Source organism: Tiliqua scincoides, chromosome 2, assembly GCF_035046505.1.
Source record: "Tiliqua scincoides isolate rTilSci1 chromosome 2, rTilSci1.hap2, whole genome shotgun sequence".
NCBI lineage: Eukaryota > Metazoa > Chordata > Lepidosauria > Squamata > Scincidae > Tiliqua > Tiliqua scincoides.
Genome location: NC_089822.1, coordinates 257,288,002 through 257,308,688, shown reverse-complemented (window position 1 = coordinate 257,308,688; position 20,687 = coordinate 257,288,002). Strand labels below are relative to the sequence as shown.

General features: G+C 47.1%; 1 protein-coding gene and 2 pseudogenes across 1 annotated transcript; 1 reads left to right on the top strand and 2 right to left on the bottom strand.

Annotated features, from left to right (window-relative positions):
* Positions 1 to 527: 527 nt before the first annotated feature.
* On the top strand, positions 528 to 14,909 carry NCR3 (natural cytotoxicity triggering receptor 3). The gene is made up of 4 exons (XM_066613111.1): positions 528 to 615; positions 9,875 to 10,222; positions 12,511 to 12,624; positions 14,220 to 14,909. The coding sequence occupies exons 1-4, from the start codon at positions 528 to 530 to the stop codon at positions 14,288 to 14,290; spliced, it is 621 nt and encodes a 206-aa protein (XP_066469208.1). The 3' UTR covers positions 14,291 to 14,909.
* LOC136642825 (5S ribosomal RNA) lies at positions 3,224 to 3,346 on the bottom strand (annotated as a pseudogene).
* Positions 14,910 to 20,202: 5,293 nt separating the features above from the next.
* Positions 20,203 to 20,322, bottom strand: LOC136643302 (5S ribosomal RNA; annotated as a pseudogene).
* Between the last annotated feature and the right edge of the window lie 365 nt (positions 20,323 to 20,687).

Genomic DNA, 20,687 nt, shown 5'->3' with positions numbered 1-20,687 from the left:
TGGAGCCATTCCAGGTGGGGGGAGCAAAATGGAGGTGCACACCTCCATTTTGCTCCCCTCGCCTGGAATGGCTCCCAAGGGGAGGAGGAAGGGCTCCCTTGCTGCCTGCAAGACTTGGTGCTTTGCACCCCCTCTAGCTACATCACTGCTTTCAGAGATGTTCTTTGAGCAGCATCAGTGCAGAAGAAAGGACTTAGATTAACACTATGAACAATACTGGTGACTCGTGTTCCTAACTCGATCCTTCGGTTTATGCAAGTTTATTTCAGTCGTTAATAGTTTGCAGAATTGTATTTCTATTGATCTCTGGCTAAACTCACAGGCAACTTTGTACTTGCTATTAAAGACACCAGAGAAAGTTTTAGGGCCACCACTACTGTCAGGCAGAGTGAGGCAGCTGCCTAAGGGACAAGCTAGAAACATGCCTGATGAAAAGATGACACCCGCACGTTTATGGCCCAAGTCTGTTGAAGGCCTACAGCAGCAGATTTCACGATCTGCAGCCATAGCTCCCATTGCCGCGTACTATGGTGCTATTGCGCTTGACAAAGCCGCAGGTAGAAATGGCCAGCAGTGCTATATGTGTATACCAGACTCACGTGAACACTGGCCCAGGTAAGGTGGTGAACCATGGGTGGGCTGTGGGTGGTTTGGGGCAGAGATGGAGGAGGGCAGGGGGCAAGGAGCAGACTGGAGGGGGAGGATCTCAGTGGCAAAAGCTCATGCCAGATCCTATCCCTCATTTTCCACCCCACCCCACCCCACCCCCTTTTTCTTTCTGGACTCCTTGTGGGTTTGGGGAGACCTATAGATGGTCAGAAGCCCTACCAAGGGATAAGTAAAAGAATTTTTAAATTTACCCCTCATTGGCCTTTCGGTTGCCTCCCCATCTTAGCATGCAGTGCGCACTCTGTTGGCCCAGCTGCATGCTCGAGTGTGGCAGGGGATAGGACTGGGCTGCTAGTTCCCTCTCTGGCCATAAGAGCATAAGAACAGCCCCACTGGATCAGGCCATAGGCTCATCTAGTCCAGCTTCCTGCATCTCACAGCGGCCCACCAAATGCCCCAGGGAGCACACCAGATAACAAGAGACCTGCAAGGCCTCCTGGGAATTGTAGTTTAAGAACATAAGAACAGCCCCACTGGATCAGGCCATAGGCCCATCGAGTCCAGCTTCCTGCATCTCACAGCGGCCCACCAAATGCCCCGGGGAGCACACCAGATAACAAGAGACCTGCAAGGCCTCCTGGGAATTGTAGTTTAAGAACATAAGAACAGCCCCACTGGATCAGGCCATAGGCCCATCTAGTTCAGCTTCCTGCATCTCACAGCGGCCCACCAAATGCCCCAGGGAGGACACCAGATAACAAGAGACCTCATCCTGGTGCCCTCGAGATCTGACATTATCTCAGATCTGACATTATCATGTCCTACAGTTTTTGTTTGGCCGAGCAGCAGCCAGTCTGCTTTGAAGATTAGGCAAACAGTGCTTGTGGAGAGGGGGTTTGTTTTTTTAAGTTACATTACAATCCCATCCTGCCTCCAAGGAGTTCAGGGCAGTGTACAAGGATTCCCCTCCCCATTGCGCCCTGGGAATAATTATGTGATGTTCAGCTGGGAGACAGTAGCTGGTTTGAGGCCACCCAGGGAGCTCCATAGCTGATTGGGGATTCATGAGTTTCTAACCTCTGAACCATGCTGGATCTCACCCTTTTGTCTTTTGCCTGTTCTTATGTCTTTTGCCCACCCCACCCCAAAGCTGTTAAAAAAGATAGACACAACATCAATACCTGCCTTTCCCCCCTGAATTAAATAACAGCAGAGTGTGAGGTTAGATCATGGAAAGGCCACAGGAAAAGGTTAAGCATTCTCTTCTAGAGCATTACTGATCTTCAAAGCGGCCACAGGGAGGTGCTGTTTAGTCAAGACAAAACCACAGGCGATTCTCAGAGCAAATCTCCAAAATCATGCCTGGTTTGATCTCCTCCACTACACTGAGAGAAAGGGGTGGGAGGAATGAGTAGCTGCCCTGTTCTGTAGCAGCACCTGTTTGTGGCCAGTTCTACTTTGGCCCTTAGGTAGCAAATGTGGGGTGCTATGAAAGGGTGGGAAATGGTCAGTTCTTATATTTATTAGTATGATATCTTTTCAGCTTTGATAGAGGAGCATTTTGTTTTTCCACCTTAAATGTGAAAAGATCTTGGACTGCCCTCCCAAGAACAAAGCCATTCATTCAATATACCCACAAAAATAGTAACTTTTTTTGTTTGTTTGAGGGGGGCAATCACTGCACTGGCCCTCATCTGATTGCACTGCTCCTTCTGTGACATGCTAGCCTCAAAAATATGGATCACCTCTTCATAAGGAATAACTGTTCCTCCTCTCCCCACCCACCTCCTGGCTGCTTTTGCTTCTGGGTGAACCTCAGCAGTTTCCTACACTACAGTGATCAAGGAGATTCCCCTGGGAAGCTGTCTGCAGTCTTGTGTCTGTTACCGCACTTTGCCTCCATTTTGTCCCCCGCAGACCTCATCTGTATGTTCCTCCCCTTTTCTGTCTTCAGTCTCTCGCTTTGTTTCCAAATCTCCCCCCCCATCTCTATTCCTCTTTGCTGAATTTGGCAGCAAGAGCACACCAGGCCTTTGTTCTCCCAGCAGTTCATCCAGGTGGGGCCAAAGTACTTATGATATGGGAGCTCTGTGTTTGAAGCTCCAGCATCTTTTTCTTTTCCGAACAAGAGTTGTGATGTCCTACAATTGGAATTGGGACTATGGCACAACAGAGGGTGGGGGTTAATCTTTTTCCCTCCCACTGTTTTCATCCTGAAAATTTCTTCTCAACAATTGCACCAACGGGGGGGGGGCGACAACTTGGGGGGTGCACAGTTTTCAGTGGGGAAATGGTATGAGGAGAAAGAAAGGAGAGAGGGAAAAGGAAAAGGTGGAAGAGGAGAAAAAGTGGAAGAGGCGACCCGTTAGCTCAGTGGTCCCCAAATGTTTTCAACTGGAGGGTCCCTAGACCTACTTGGCCATTGGCTGCAGTTCCCCATGAGGGCTATAATCCTAGACAATGAATAGGGTGGAGGGTTTTTCGCTAGGATTCCATGCCTCCCCAGCTGATTTCTGCGTCTCCCCAGGGAGCCATGGCTCACAGATTGTGAACCACTGCTCTGGTTGGCAACCTTGATGGTTGGCAACCTTCAGTCTCGAAAGACTGTGGTATAAGCCTACAGCACCCGGTATTCCCAGGCGGTCTCCCATCCAAGTACTAACCAGGCCTGACCCTGCTTAGCTTCCAAGATCAGACAAGATCGGGCATGTGCAGGGTAACAGTCACTGCTCTAATCCATCACTTTCCTCTCTTCCACATATCCCCTTCTGCTTCATTCCCCTCTTTTTGAATATGGGAAGGAGGAGGTGCAGTGGACACAGCCTACCTTGCCCCCCACACCTTTCTGCCACTTGAGGTGATCCCCTGAGTAGGCTTCATGGATGTTCTGGTCCTGAACCTTAGGCACAACATGGGGGGGGGGGCATGTCAAGCCAGACCTGCTAGGAATTTCACAGCATTTTAGGACTAGGGATGGAGAGGTAATGGAGCAAGCCAGAATTATGCATCTTCAGCAAGCTCACCATAAACTAAACCTCCAAGTCAGCTGAGAGACATTAGTGCTAGACATTTGAGTCAGTTCAAACCTCAAAAAACTGGAACCCCCCCCCCCACACACACACACAAATACACACACACAAAACCATCTGGGCTCAGCAATTTCAAAAAAAAAACAACACTGGGGAGGGGGGTGAATGGGAATGTAATGTTTGGAGAGAAATGTCACCTAGATTCTTGGGTATATATAAATGAGAGAATGGTAGCAATATTGGGGAAAGGGAGAAAATACCCTGTGTGACTTCCAGTTCCTCATATTTATCTTTGGTCGAGTCTGTCAAGGGAACTTCCTCACTGCATGAAATAGAGAACTCTGACAAAACACTCTCATGTATGGGCAAGGTTGTGACACTGGTAGGTGGGGACAAATTTGGAATGAAAGAGAAGTCAGGTTGAAATCATGCCTTGGTCTTCTCAGGTAGCTTTTAAAATCTCTGAGGAGATGAGATGGGTGATGAAGATGAAAGCAGCTGTGAAACTTTAGCCATAAAAGAAAATCTTCAGTTAGTATGGAGATGGTACAGAGGTAGTTGTTAGCACAGAGATGGTTTTTCCTCCCATCAGCCCAGCTAGAAGAATTTCAATTTATTGGAACCAGCAGCTGATGAAAACCCCTACCGCCTTCCCTAAGCCTCAAATAAAGCATAAGTTCGTTTTGAATTCCTTAACTTTTTAAAAGGCTTCTCCCCATTTTTTTTGTAGGGGAATGATGAGAGCATCAAATGCAAAGGATGAGATGTGCCTGTCTATTCAGTGGGTGGTGGTGTCAAGATAGATGCTTAGACAGCATGGTGTTGGGGGGGGGCCCAAAAGGTAAGTATTGCAGGTGCCGCAATGCACCACATAAGTAGCCCCTCCCACTTGCCATTGGAGCAATTCCGGACAGCAGTGGCCACATTCAGGAGATGCTGTTTGGTTCAGCGAGCGCTACCTGGAATGGCAAGTGGAAGGGGCAGCTTACATGGCTCATTGTGGCATCTTCAGTACTTATTATTATTATTATTATTATTATTATTATTATTATTATTATTATTATTATTGTTAACTTACCATTCTCCTCCCCAGCTACACTAGTGGTGTGGCATCAAGAGTCAGTTGAGAGAATACAAATTCTTACCCCATTATAACATTGTCAGGAGCCTGTTCCTCATAATCACATAAAGCATGTTCTAACCACGTTACCCTTGTGCAATACAGCCGCAAGCTCTCGTCTAGCAACAGTACTATGGAATCCCATCTGGATGTAACAGGTGGGGTGTATGTGCGTGGGTGTGTTTTCCCAACAATACAGTCTGGACGCATGATCCAGCACAGAGATCCAGTACAGGCCTCCGGAGAATTCAACTGAAATTCTTAAAGGTGTCACATGTTCATAGTTTATTTATTTATATTCCTGTCTCATCAAACAAAATCCACAAGGCGGCTCAGAACATGATTTTAAAACCAGGTCACATCAATTGAGTAGTCCACAATAAAATAGAAAAGATTAGTATCCCTTCTAACTGGCTAAAAAAAAACAAAACACTTTTTCAAGGGGTATTCTTATATATTTAGCAAATTGGCTATTTGCTGGTGCTCCTGCATTGTTTAGCTTGTAAGCCCTTTTGGGACAGGGAGCCATTTATTTGTTTTCTCTATGCACTGTGGATTTTCTTGAAAAGCGGCACACAACAATAATAATTATTAATAAGAATATTTATATAGCACTTGTCAGCAGGAGTCATTCACAAAGAGGTTCACAAAGTGGCCTAGTGGTTACAGCAGCAGACCCAGACTGAGGAGACCCCATTCAGCCATGAAGCTCACTGAGTGACCCTGGGTCAACTGCCATCTCTTAGCCTAACCACATCACAGGATTTTTGTGGGAGTTTTATTTTCTGTATTTAAAAAGCAACCACCACCACAGTAAATAGGGGTCAAATAGGAGTTCCACAATGAAGGCCCTATATGTGCTGGTCACCCACTTCGCTCCTGAAAATGGAGGCACTTGGAGCTCAATGAGTATAATTCCTATGGAAGCAAGATTTATTTATATCTCAATACATCTTGCAAAAGCCTTGCAAGATCAGCTAGTGTGTTATTACCTCCAAATTGCAAATGGGAATGTGGAAGGTTGAGGCTGAAAAACTTTTGTCTCAAACTTGTTACGTTCAGCAATGCAGTGACCATAGGCAAAGGACCAGCCTTGTATCAAACTGGGCCCCAGGTGATCTTCAGCATCCCCTCTCTTTATTCAGCATCTGAAAATCTTATTTTTATTGCACTTGTAACCCCGTCGATGCACAAGCTTCAACTATGGTTTATTCCTGCCATACAAGGCAATACACTTCATGTATTGGAAGTCTTGCCCTAATGAGGAGAATAAAAAGGAACATAAACTGTGGCAAAAGAAATGTAAGAAGGTGATACTGGAGGCCAAGCGAGACTATGAGGAACGCATGGCCAGCAACATTAAGGGGAATAATAAAAGCTTCTTCAAATATGTTAGAAGCAGGAAACCTGCCAGAGAAGCAGTTGGCCCTCTGGATGGTGAGGGAGGGAAAGGGGAGATAAAAGGAGACTTAGAGATGGCAGAGAAATTAAATGAGTTCTTTGCATCTGTCTTCACGGCAGAAGACCTCGGGCAGATACCGCTGCCCGAACGGCCCCTCCTGACCGAGGAGTTAAGTCAGATAGAGGTTAAAAGAGAAGATGTTTCAGACCTCATTGATAACTTAAAGATCAATAAGTCACTGGGCCCTGATGGCATCCACCCAAGAGTTATTAAGGAATTGAAGAATGAAGTTGCAGACCTCTTGACTAAGATATGCAACTTGTCCCTCAAAACGGCCATGGTGCCAGAAGATTGGAGGATAGCGAATATCACGCCTATTTTTAAAAAGGGAAAGAGGGGGGACCCGGGAAACTATAGGCCGGTCAGCCTAACATCCATACTAGGTAAGATGGTGGAATGCCTCATCAAAGATAGGATCTCAAAACACATAGACGAACAGGCCTTGCTGAGGGAGAGTCAGCATGGCTTCTGTAAGGGTAAGTCTTGCCTCACTAACCTTATAGAATTCTTTGAAAAGGTCAACAGGCATGTGGATGCGGGAGAACCCGTGGACATTATATATCTGGACTTTCAGCAGGCGTTTGACACGGTCCCTCACCAAAGGTTACTGAAAAAACTCCATAGTCAGGGAATTAGAGGACAGGTCCTCTCGTGGATTGAGAACTGGTTGGAGGCCAGGAAGCAGAGAGTGGGTGTCAATGGGCAATTTTCAGAATGGAGAGAGGTGAAAAGCGGTGTGCCTCAAGGATCTGTCCTGGGACCGGTGCTTTTCAACCTCTTCATAAATGACCTGGAGACAGGGTTGAGCAGTGAAGTGGCTAAGTTTGCAGATGACACCAAACTTTTCCGAGTGGTGAAGACCAGAAGTGATTGTGAGGAGCTCCAGAAGGATCTCTCCAGACTGGCAGAATGGGCAGCAAAATGGCAGATGCGCTTCAGTGTCAGTAAGTGTAAAGTCATGCATATTGGGGCAAAAAATCAAAACTTTAGATATAGGCTGATGGGTTCTGAGCTGTCTGTGACAGATCAGGAGAGAGATCTTGGGGTGGTGGTGGACAGGTCGATGAAAATGTCGACCCAATGTGCGGCGGCAGTGAAGAAGGCCAATTCTATGCTTGGGATCATTAGGAAGGGTATTGAGAACAAAATGGCTAGTATTATAATGCCGTTGTACAAATCTATGGTAAGGCCACACCTGGAGTATTGTGTCCAGTTCTGGTCGCCGCATCTCAAAAAAGACATAGTGGAAATGGAAAAGGTGCAAAAGAGAGCGACTAAGTTGATTACGGGGCTGGGGCACCTTCCTTATGAGGAAAGGCTACGGCGTTTGGGCCTCTTCAGCCTAGAAAAGAGACGCCTGAGGGGGGACATGATTGAGACATACAAAATTATGCAGGGGATGGACAGAGTGGATAGGGAGATGCTCTTTACACTCTCACATAATACCAGAACCAGGGGACATCCACTAAAATTGAGTGTTGGGCGGGTTAGGACAGACAAAAGAAAATACTCAGCATGTGGTCGGTCTGTGGAACTCCTTGCTGCAGGATGTGGTGATGGCGTCTAGCCTAGACGTCTTTAAAAGGGGATTGGACAAGTTTCTGGAGGAAAAATCCATTATGGGGTACAAGCCATGATGTGTATGCGCAACCTCCTGATTTTAGAAATGGGTTATGTCAGAATGCCAGATGCAAGGGAGGGCACCAGGATGAGGTTTCTTGTTATCTGGTGTGCTCCCTGGGACATTTGGTGGGCCGCTGTGAGATACAGGAAGCTGGACTAGATGGGCCTATGGCCTGATCCAGTGGGGCTGTTCTTATGTTCTTATGTATTAATATGCTTGGATCTGTAATCCTTTACAGTAGTGTAGCTAGAGGGGGTGCAAAGCACTAAGTTTTGCAGGCATTTCACCATGCTGTGCAAGCAACCCCTCCCCCCCTTTGGAGCCAATCTGGGCCGCTAGAACAAAATGGAGGCATTCCCTCTACCTATGCTACTGATCTTGTAGTTGCTCATGTCATAGATAAGCCAATAAAAAGAAGTTTGTTTCCTCTCATCTTTTAAACTTTTAAAAATGTTAAGAATAACTGAAATTGAAATAGAATAACTGAAATTGTTAAGAATAACTGAAATAACAAAAATACCAGTGACTACTCCCCCCCCCCCCAAGCCCATATCACCTGCCCCCAAATCTGGTTCTGGACAAAGTGACATTTGGGGCTTCCCAGATCACATTTTGAGCTCTTGCATTAAAACAGCTCTCCAAATTAAAATAATCTTAAATAGAAAAAGAAATGCAGAAAAGGAGAAGTTTGCACAAACTAAGGGCTAGAGTATTCTGTGGATCTTTTTTTTTTTTTTTTTAAATGATTTCTAGGTAAACACTCATGTGCTGGGTTGCAGAAAGCAAGCTGGATGCCACATTGCTACAAGTGGATTGAAACTAAATGATCAAGCCAAAGTAAAACTTTATAAAGAAGATGGACAATATGATGCTCGTATAGCGTGTATTGTGTGGAGAGCTGGGTTTCTCATCATTTACATCAATTGGAGTAGCCCACTGATACTCCAACGGTGTGCCCCAGCACATTGGTGTGCCACAAAAGGTCAGCAGGTGTTTTGCTGGAGTTTGAAGCACAGGGTTCCAAGTTCCTTTGCCAATGGAGGAAGAGGGACAGACAATTCGTTACTACAGATAGTCGCACTGAAATAGAGTTGGAGAGCCCAAAAGAGTCCCCCAGAACTGGAAGTGACATCACAAAAGGCAAAGACCATACAGAAGACCGTAGACGTCAATGCAAAAGTGTAACGAATGGTCCCGGGCCATGGGTCAGTGACATCACAATGTCACGTGCACGATGATGTCACTTCTGGGTTCTCCCCAGAGGAGAAAGTGATCACCACAATGGCTTTGTGGCCCCGTTCCTTCTTCTGTAGAGGCACTGGGACCCAAAGTCAGCATCTCCTTCTCCAGGGAGAACCTGGAAGTGACTCCCTTGTGCCACTTGCTGTGCAAAGCAGTCACTTCCAGGTTCTCCCTGGAAGAGGGGTGCTTGCTGCAGTGGCTTCATACCCCCCTATCCTTCTCCTCTGGGAGACACCCCAGAGCTTCCACAGGAGAAAGAACAGAGGCTGTGAAGCCTCCAGCACCTCCTCTGTAACTAGGGTGGAGCCTGAGAGGCTCCACAGTTATGTGCCCCCTTGGCTTAGTGTCCAGGGCAGTGCCCTCAGGCTCTGCTCTAGTTAGGGGTCAGTCTGCTGTGAAAACATTGAACATTGCAGGAATAGGGAATCTCTGCCCATGAGACCGCCCATGAGGCTTGTGTAATTGGATTCATGAATGCGGTTGGCAACCTTCAGTCTTGAAAGACTATGGTACAGCACCCGGTATTCCCAGGCAGTCTCCCATCCAAGTACTAACCAGGCCTGACCCTGCTTAGCTTCCAAGATCAGACGAGATCAGGCATGTGCAGGGTAACAGAAAGCATAGCATTTTCCTAGATACGAAATACAACCTTTTGGGTGACTGGAAAAGTGATATACTCAGAAGGGCCATTAAGGACCATGTGTGAAATAATAACAATGATGGTCAAACATGTGTTCATTGCTCTCAGCTGATTTTGCAGAAAGTCTAAGCTCAGGCCTTTTCCGTAGTTTCACAGGGTCAGGGCCTCGTGGTCTCCCAGCCGAGCTTTGCCAAAGGCATCGAAGGCAGCTCCATCACTATGCACTGCTCCTATAACATCACCAGGGAGCCCAAGGTCGGCAGCTACCGGTGGATGAAAGATTCAGTCACGGAGGTCAAGAATTACACCCGGGAATTCCTGGGGAGAGTGACTATCACCTCACACGAGGACTTCATCTTGAGGAGAAGAGCGGACATAAAGATACAGGATCTGAGACATTATGACTCAGGGACGTATCAATGTATAGTGGAGATTCCTGGCCTGCCAGAGACAACAGGGAATGGGACTGAACTTCTAGTGATAAAACCAGGAGCAGGTAAGTGGATGGGGAATTATTCTTGAGTCCTTTGGAATAGAAACAGGGCTAATTAAAAGGAAGATTCAAGCCAAAATTCTGACATTATTACAACGTCAAACAACCTATTTGCGATTAGGAAGTTCATGTTTCCCCTCAGTCTTAGGTGAGGGCGCAGGGATGCATGAATAGCTCCTGAAGGCCAAAGATAACCACAAACTCGGCAACATAAGCGGTGGGAGTAGCGTTGCCAACTTTTTACTGGCTGCCGTGCCCAATGCCTTTCAGGGTAACTTGATATGCCAACAGAGGAGTAACACTCATTGGTGCCTGGGGCAGTGATATCATGACGTCACGTGATATTGTGATGTCACTTCCAGGTTCTTCCTGAAGGAGGGAGCCCACACTGCATTGGCTTTAAGGGGAGCCTCTACAGGAGAAGGAATAGAGTGGGGGCAAAGTTGCCAGTGCCTCTTCCTGCGAGGAGAACCCGGAAGTGGTGCAAGCAGAACAAAGCAGTCAATTTTTGGTTCTCCTTGGAGGAGGAGGTGCTGTTGGCTTTGCACCCCTTCCCATTCCTTCTCCTGTGGAGGTTCCCCTTTGAAGAAGAAGGAACTAGAGTGGGGCACAAAGCCGCCGGCACCTTTTCCATAAGTAGGGCAGAGCCAGAGTTGCAGTCATGCAACCTCCTTGGCATAGTGCCCAGGGTATGTGCCCCTTAGACTCTACATAAGAACGGCCCCACTGGATCAGGCCATAGGCCCATCTAGTCCAGCTTCCTGTATCTCACAGCGGCCCACCAAATGCCCACCAGATAACAAGAGACCTCATCCTGGTGCCCTCCCTTGCATCTGGCATTCTGACATGGCCCATTTCCAAAATCAGGAGGTTGTGCATACACAGCATGTCTTGTAACTACGCATCTGTTTTCTCTCTGCACAATGCTGAGAGAGTAGCCATCCATCTCTCTTTTATGGAAAGCATCACCTGCTTTTTCCCCTCCCCTTCTCCAATCATCAAGCTACTATTAACAACAGCACACCAGACTTATTTATAAGTTTTCTAAAATACTCTCATTTTAAAAAATAAAAGTTGTTGGCTACAATCCTAATTCTGAGTAGACGTGCATAGGATTGGGTTGTTTGTCATGTCAGGGCCCGATCCTATCCAATTTTCCAGTGCCGGTGCAGCTGTGTCAATGGGGAGTGCACTGCATCCCATGGTGGGGAGAGAATCACAGAAACCTCCTCAAGGTAGGGGAACATTTGTCCCCTTACCTCAAGGCTGCATTGTGGCTGCACCGGCACTGGAAAATTGGATAGGACTGGGCCCTCAGTTGGCAGCCCTAGGCGGTATGATACAGTTCATTCATCTATGATGGGTCACTTAGGGTCCTATCCAACTTTTCATCGCTGATGCAGCCACGCCAAAGGGGCATGCATTGAATCCTGTGGTGTGGGAGGCAGTCACGGAGCCCCCCTCAAGGTAAGGGAATGTTTGTTCCCTTATCTCAGGGCTGTGCGGAGGCTGCATAAGTGGTGGAAAGTTGGACAGGAATGGGACCTTAGAAATGTAATTCACAGTTACAGCACCCAAAAAGCCTTAGATGGCACAAACAAAAATGCCTCACACTGTGAAAGGGCCTCAGCCCCCATAAGGAAAGAATCCACCGTTTTCTAATCTCCTTACCAAAGGTAATTATCCCAATTTTGGATGGTCTGCCACAAGACATTAGCCTAGGTGGGTTGAACTCTGCAAACACCTCCGTTTTGCTTCCCCTACCCAGAATGGCTCCGAAGTGGAGGGGCCACTAGCATGCTGCAGTGAGGCTCCCTGCAAAACTTAGTGCTTTGCACTCCCTCTAGCTATGCTGTGCCGCTTCGGCACTTCCGGTAGCCTGTTTTTTTTTTCTTTAAGGACCACATTCACACAAGCATTCAATCATCCACTTATCATCAAAAGAAAACACAAAACATATCAGCAAATCTGAAGAACTCTTCCAAGAATAGAAGATGAAGCTAGGTTCAGTGCAGCAAGGGTGCTGGCCAATCAATACTGTGCTCAGCTGGCATCTGCCTCAAATATGCAGAGTTGTGGTCCTCCCCCCGCCCCCCTCCAGGTCAACCCTGGAAAGGGGACTTGTGGCTGGATGGAATAAATGAGGTTCAGATAAGCTGCACTGCTTTAATAATGCAACATCTGTCCTCGTTCTTAGAAGTCTCCAGAGATGTTCTTGGTCTGGGCCAGCAGATCTTGTGTTCTCCTTACTAATTCATTCTTCTGTGTTTGGAATTGCTCGGCACCCAAAGCTTCACACCAAGAAGACTACATGATCCTCGTATGGCTCCTCCTGCGTGCCATTTGTTGTGCCTTTGGGATTACCACAGTTGCTCTGGTGACCCGTCTGTATTATGAGAAGACAAGTGAGTGTCCTTCAGACTCCCTTTAGCTCCCTGGAGGCTGGAGAAGCCAGCATTTTCCAACCTATATACAGATGGCAGTGGTTCTCAAACTCTCTGGGAGAGTTTGAGAGCCACTAAGTTCTTGTGTGGGTGGGAGGGGGGAGGCAGCAGGGGCGGGGGAAGGCAGCGGCGCGATCCTCATGATTGCGCTGTTCAGGAGGCTGCAAGGGCTTGGGTACACAAAGGCATGGTGTAGGCTTCCTCATGAAGAAGCTGCTTGAACCATTCACTAAAGAGGCTATGCCGTGTCTCCAAAACTAGATATGATAGGGCAAAACGGATGCCATTTTTGGAATCGGCACCCCAAACATACCCAGGAATTGATGTAATGTTTAAGGAAGCAAAATGTGTGTTGGCCTGTGTAATCTTTTCACTACTTGCCAGCGAGAACACAAAGTGACTGAACCCAGATCAGGCCAAAGAGGCAGTCCAAAGTCAAGTTTTTTTGGTTTGAAAGCAATGCAATAGCCCAGAAGTTCGGGGGACAACGACATGATTGCGTCATTACGTCGCCCCCGAATGTCTGGAATGCTGAGCTTCTGCAGGTAAGTGCCGCACCAGGTGACACCTTCTCAGGGACAACTCTGGGTAGAGAGGCTGAGAGAATACCAGCTTGCCTATTGAGTGAATTCATCAGAGAGAAAAGAAGTGAACCAGTGATATCATGATTCACAGCTCAGTCTGATCTAACTGGTGGTGCTGGGTCTACACTACAAACTGAAAATCAATTTTAACAATTGTGACTGCCTTCGAAAGGGCTCTGAAAATTCTAGCCCTGAGAGGAAAAAGGCAGTGGTGCTTAGGAATTTCCAGAGCAAAATTTTTCTTTGCATTTTCACAACTTTATAGCTTACAAGGTTTAATTCCCCGAATGCTAAAAAAAGTTTAACAACAGTTTCAGCTTGTAGTGTCATGCATAAGTAGGAACCGCTGAGATGAAAGCAGAGCTGCCAAATTCTGGCACCACAAGCAAGAGGTACCTCCGAGCATGTATGAAATGCTTCGATTTGTGAAGGAAAACCAGCTCCTTTTAAAAAAAATGGGTGTAAGAGCACAGTGCAGCTCAGGAATCTCAGAAAATGCACATGTGTTTCAAGGGGAGGAGCTGGAGATCAGTGGCAGAACACAGGCTTTGTCTGCATCTCTAGGGAGGGCTGGGAAACACCCTGTCTGCCATGCTGGGGAACCGCTGTCAGCCAGTGCAACAGTCTGACTCAATATAAGGCAGCTTCATATGCAATGTATGTAGCCAGTGGGTCACACTAAAACTGTAACAGCCACATCAGCTAGTACATTACTGCAGGTGTGTGCCCTATCACAGTGCACTGATTCATGCCAACAGCAAAAATGCTGAACCTAAGCATTCCTCTCCCCCCCCCCCCCCCCACATTTTAATGTTCTGGAGATGGGGTTCGTAAAATCCTGTGCTCTTGTTGACTATGTTGCTGAAAGGCTCACATTGCAAAAGTGGTCTTCTGGTCAACCAGACCGGCTCATGCTGCATTTTAGCTGGCTACTCCAAGAAGAATGACCAGATCTTGCCTTTGTCTCTCTAGTTCCAGAGATGGACCAGAGCGGGCCAAGAAACCATGGAAAGAACAAAAGTAAAACAGCAAGGACAAAGTGATCTCAGCAGTCCCCATTCCAGCAACTGCACCAGGAACTCCAAAAATCGACTCTCCCTTGTCCCCTGTTGAATCCAGTTGGCCTCAGTCTCCCCTCACAGACCTGAGGAGTCCTGTCTCATCCCAGGGAAGGACAACAAATCTAAACTGATTAGGGGCCGCCTTTCAGCTTCCCAGCCTGACCTATCACATTTGCAATCCTTATGGTATGCAAGGAAGCAGAAATGGATTTTCCTCTGCATTTCTTTCTCTCATCAGAGAAGGACCCCTGCTGCCTGTGGCCTTTGCGCCTCCAATTCTGCCACCCTCGCGTGTCCCAAAGCCTCTTGCTCACTTAAATGTCTCAACCCTTTCTGTTCTTACAGTTGAAACTTCTTCTCAGAACAACTACATACAGCCCACGGTCAGGGATGTGCCATGACGTCTCGTGCTAGTGAGTCACGTGATGTCATGGTCCCCTGTGGCCCGGAAGTGATGTCACTGCCAGGACACCTCTGGATGCGACACCTCTGGTCATATCTGGAGGTGTTCTGGGAGCCAAAGAGGCCATGCACAGCCTCTCTGGCTCTTGGAAAGTCTTCTGAGGCTCTTGGAAAGTCTTCTGAGGTCTCCAGAAGACCTTAAAATGGTACTTGTTGAAAAAGCAGTAGTACCTTTCTAAGATCTTCTGGAGGCATTCAAAGGCCTTCTAAGGACCAGAGAGGCCATGTGCAGCCTGGCCTCTCTGGCCTGCAGAACATGGCGGTGCTGGAGTGTTTATGGTCAGGGTCACCAATGACTGCACAGCCCTACTACTATACCTGCCAATATTTTACTGTGACAAATGGCAAGATACTCATAATGTATCCACTCCCTGCTCAGATATTTTGTTTCTTGAGATCTGGGTGTTGATTGGATTGGGGCAGGTGGCGCTGGGGGCTGGAGGTGGAATCCAAACCTAAAATCATGGTAACTCTGTCTATTCAACTAGCAAAAGTTAGAAACCATTACGGAAGGGCTGTACTCGCTCAAAGAAAGAGTACACACTTTGCATGCAGAAAGTCCCAGTTTCTGATACAGTTGCAGCATTACCCCAAATTTTAAAATATTTTAGAATCCACAGTTTCCACCTGTAACATGCAGTCGATGCATTATTGATAGTACAGTATTAACTGAAACAATTAAAAACCAAAACATTTAAGAAGTTGTGTAATGATTTCTTAGTTTATCGGATGACAGCCATACTTGTCAGAGGTCAAAATGTCTTGAATTGTCTTATATAACTGATTAATGCTGCAATCCTGTCCAGATGTTCCTGGAATTCAGTGCCATTGAACTCAGTGGGACTGTCTTCTGAGTAAGCATATGTAGGATTACTCGGTAGTTGACTAGACGTTGCATCTGTACAGCTTTCTTTTCATGAAGTTCAAAATTGATTATGGTGTCAACCTAGGCACATTTCCCTGGGAGTAAGTCCCCTACCCCGGGGGTTGGGGGATAAGAATAGGCCCTCAGTTTGGCTGTACTTGTCGTAAGAGGCGACTCAACAGCCACCGGGTAGATGGGACTCGTCAGCCTGGGAAGGCAGCTCATCTGAGAGAAGGAAAACTCTGATCCCAAACCCCCACTGCCTTGTGGCTACATCCAGTTATGGAAAAGGCTTCAGGAGTCAACCTCAAGGCAAAATCCAGAGCCGGAGTCCCTGAGGCAGTTCGTGGCTGTACACAGTCTTGCTCTGGCAACTCCTGTGACGCCGCTGGAACCAACCGTATTGACTTCTGCCTTTCCATTGGACCATTTCAGCAACGTGGAGAGGGGAGATTTGCTGCATGGGTAACAGTCTATCCTCCATATCTACTTTACCCAGGCTTTGCGCACTGGAGAGGCCACTCTGTTCCAGAACCACTACTCAGAGCGCGATACCATAGTCTTCTGAGACTGAAGGATGCCAACAACAAGCCCCCACTGAAGGCATTGAGGCCCACTTCTATCATGCATGGGACTGGGCTTCAAGGTGACTGGCTTCAGAGGAGGACACATCTCCCAGGCCTTCGATAGCTGTAGATTTCCTCAGATGCAGCTTTTCTCACTCCTGCATTAACTCAAGTTCCTAATCTCCACCAGTACGAAAGGCAGAAATGGTCTGCTCTGCTGTGTGTCCCCAGTCATGCAAAGGCTGCAATCCTGTGCAGACTGACTGGGGAGGAAGTCCCCTTGGGCTCTGTGGGACCTGCTGCCATGTAGACATGAACGGAGATCCAGTGGCACGATTGCTAGCAAAGTTCTCTGCACAGTGTCTCTTGGGTGGTGTCATACGCAAGCACACATAGCTTCTCGAATGCGGATTGCAAAACCTTTTCGCTTCTGCTTTTTCTAAAAAGAGGGAGCAGTGGCGGTGATGACCCTTTTGTCAGAAGCTTCCTTCTGACTAAGAGAGTGAAGAAAAACCCAAACTCCTAGCAAACATTACAATCACCAAAACAAATCCTCCTCCTAAAGAACACAGGAACATTGCAAAGGATGTATGTACTAAGGGTCAAAAGACATGTTCTGCAAAACTGCGTAACATGGCCTGGGGAGGGTTTAAAAAATGTTTTTATCATGCTCTAAGGCAGTGGTGTCATTGGGGCTTGCGTGACCCAGTGTGGGAGGGCCATGATGGAACTCCTTCCTTGCAGTGGGCAGGGCAATGCCCTGGGCAGTAGTCATGGTGATGCACCATCGCCCTACCCCCACTGGTTTTTTTGCTATAACATTTGATAGAATAGAGATATTTGAACATGGTTTTTTTTCCCATTGCATTCTGCATGACATTATGCATTGAATGATAAATAACTTGGATGGTATTATTCAAAAACACCAAGATTTGAAACATTTTGGCTAGTAGTGGTGTCACCCCCCTCCCTATGCATGTCACCTGGTGCAGTCCACACCCCCTGCTCCCCTTAACGATGCCACTGCTCTAAGACCAAAACGGCAACAGGGATATGGGGCTTTAGCACAGTACTAATTCTGGTAGCAGGACACTCACCCACAGGCTATGTTAGGGTTTTGTAAAGCTCCCATTGAAAGCCAGTGGGAACTTTTTTCTGTTTAAAATAGTGCATGGGGGAGGCACAATCTGTATTGGAACTGTCGTGGGGCAAAGTGCTAATATCCCACTAGTGCCCCCCCCAATGGTGGTTTTCTCCTGATTCACTGACCTCCTATTTAAAGAAAAACACCACTCCAGGCCATGCTATGCAGTTAGTGTAACATCTAGTTTGGGTGTAGGACACTGGGTGTTAGTCATCAGTTTTGTTTTGTTTTGTGTGATTCAGAAGAGTTTGAACTGCAAGATTTTGAGTTGAAAGGAGGACATGATGGATAACAGGTCTATAAGATCCTATAGGAATTAACATGAAGGTCACTGCAGACCCTAGATGCCAGCTCTATTGAACAGAGGTACAACTAAACAACCAATGCAATTTCATATTTTTACATTCATTTGGAATCACTCTCAAATGTACCTTATTGGTGTTGTTTTCTTTTTTAAATTAAAGCTGCAACTTAGGGCCAAACCAGCCTTGCCATTTTCCCCTCCTGTAAATAGTGTGCAAGGGGTATTTGGTGGGCCGCTGTGAGATACAGGAAGCTGGGCCTATGGCCTGATCCAGTGGGGCTGTTATTATGTTCTTAAGGATAGGGGTGGGGCAGCCCAGATGAGAACTCTGGTTGCTGCTGGCTCCAAGTCAAGCTTTCCTCCCTACTCTAACTGGGGCTAGTGTTCAAGCTGCTTGCCCCCTTCCTTGGTTCCGATCTATTGCCTCCCCATGCATGCAGTGATAAGGAAAAATACAGGCAAACAGGATCCTCGAGGTGATCTGAGTCATGTCTAGTTTGGCCCTTTGTTGGAATCTCTCTAAGACATTTGCACTGCAAAATACGGATACCTGAGTGGGGCCAGGAGGCAGACCCCAAGGAGGGCCTGTGAGTGTAGTCCAGTCATGTGGTGTGGAAGCAGGGCTGAGTGATTTGAACCTAATTAAGTATTGGGGTGAGCCAGAGCGTAAAGCTGGGGTGAGAGGAAGGCCCAGGGATGACTTTTTTCGGGTGAGTTGACAATCTCTATTCCATTCAATACCAAGATCAGTAAAGTGCTTTTCACTGCCATCAGAGGGTTAAAAATAGATCTACAGACAGAATGTCTCCCCCCCTTTTTTTTTACAGATCACATCTTATAGACAAGAGGAAACTATCAAAATAATTTTTCTCTTTATATACTTTTCTCTATATATACATCAGTGGTTCCCAAACTTTTTAGCACCAGGATCCACTTTTTAAAATGACCCCAAATCAGGACCCACCTAGGTTTACTAGACTTTTAAAGAAATGATATCTGGAAAGTTATATACATTCATAAGTAATAATAACAAAAAAGAGAGACCCACAAACATTCGTCTCCCTATATTGACACCTGCTTGCAAACTGCAGGAGCTCAGCCCCTTGCAGAACAGTTAGCAGCTACAGTATCTGATTTTTTAATTGCTTCAGGGCTTGAGGCAATTAGTTATCTGATCTTTCCATCACCTGTGGTGACCCACCAAAAATCACATCCTGTCCCACAGTTCGGGAACCTCTGCTTTACATCCTTGTTCTGAACAGTAACCAGGAAGAGGACGTTCCTCCTGGGCCCCAAAATTCCACAGTCTTCTCTTCAGCTTCTGAACAGGGATCTCTGGCTTTTGTCTATCTGAGGTATTCCCAGGGGAGCAGCCATTTTGACCCACCCCTCCTGCTTGGAGAGATGCTCTGTTGCTTGGGGAAATGTGACTCTCCTGCCCAGTGAAGCACAACATTCAGCCTGCCAGGTGTGAACCCACATACTCTCGTCTTGGGGCACCACCCTCCTTGGTTTCCGTTCTGCAGAATCTCAGCAGAAGTGCTAGAAGGATTCACGAATCCTTCCTGTCCTCCCAGCCCACCTCCTGCCATACTTGACTGCACAGCACTCAGAAAGGGTTGCAGAGCCTCACCTCTCCCGTGTGCGTCACGTGTCTTCTGGGAGGCTGCCATGTCATAGGAGCATTGTCCTAATGCAAGGGTGTGTAAAGCAATGTCTTGCCACAATGCTTAACAAACCTTCCTTGCTTAGACTCTGCTTCTAAACTCACTCTTCTTGGGGGATTCTCCCATCCAGTACAGTCTGCTGTTGGAACAAAGGATGAGATTTAGGGGCAAGCAACTGATACAACTGCCTCAGGTGCCTGGCTTGGTGGGCTTTAGGCATTTCAATGATCCTTAAAACAAAAACAGTTCTGGAAACCAATTTGTTTCCATGTGGCAATTTGCTTGCATGTGGCATTTAGAAATACAGAGTTACAGAGTCAGGTGCGCAACTTTATCACCTTCGATAATACAGATGCATCGCTCATGCAGATCACACATCAAAATTGTGGGAGGGGCTACAAAATGCCATGAATAATAAAAATTTCCCTAACTGAACAAGTGGATGGGGGACGGAACGGGCATGAAGCCATTCCTCTCCTTGGCCTAGGTTTGGCCCTGATTGGGAGTGAGGAACTGTGGTCTGGGGTATAAGTCCTACTATGGGCAGAGGAATAGAACAGGGGCTTCTCTTACCCCCTTCCTACTTGTAAACGTCTGTGGACTAATTTCCAGTGAATCATCATTGCCTGATGTTTTTCATATCAAGTGAAACATCAGTAGGGCAAGGACAGCCCAAGACCTCCTGGTACCTGTGCCAAATGCTACTAAGCTCCTGGGGATGCACCAGCCACTGCTCCTCTTGCTCGCTGAATTGGGAAAGGATGGTTGACAACTTTCAGTCTTGAAAGACTCTGGTATAAGCCTACAGCACCCGGTATTCCCAAGCGGTCTCCCATCCAAGTACTAACCAGGCCTGACCCTGCTTAGCTTTCGAGATCATGGTATAAGTCTACAGCACCCGGTATTCCCAGACGGTCTCCCATCCAAGTACTAACCAGGCCTGACCCTGCTTAGCTTCTGAGATCAGATGAGGTCAGGCATGTGCAGGGTAACAGTTGCTGCTAAGGGGAGCAGATCGGAAGTGTGGAGTAGGGGAAAGTAGTGTACCAGAGTGCCAGAGACACTCTACTCCCCTCCACGCTACCTCTTCCTCTGTCCCCCTCTTCCTTTTCCAATCCAGGAAGTGGAAGGAGAAGGAGCAGTGCACTTAATCGGGTGGGTGGAGGTAGGTGGCTTTTGTCAATCTGCAACCTGAGGTGAGCATTGCAGTTGGCCTCCTGGGTAGGCTCGCCCTGTATGATAAGCTTACAGTGCTGCTAGATTCAGTTTGTAACTAGGAATGTGCCAGAAACTAAACTAAACTTTGCCTGGAAAGCAAAGGTTCTGCCACTGAGCTTTAACCTCTGCCCTGTCCTAGAGCAGCGGTCAGTG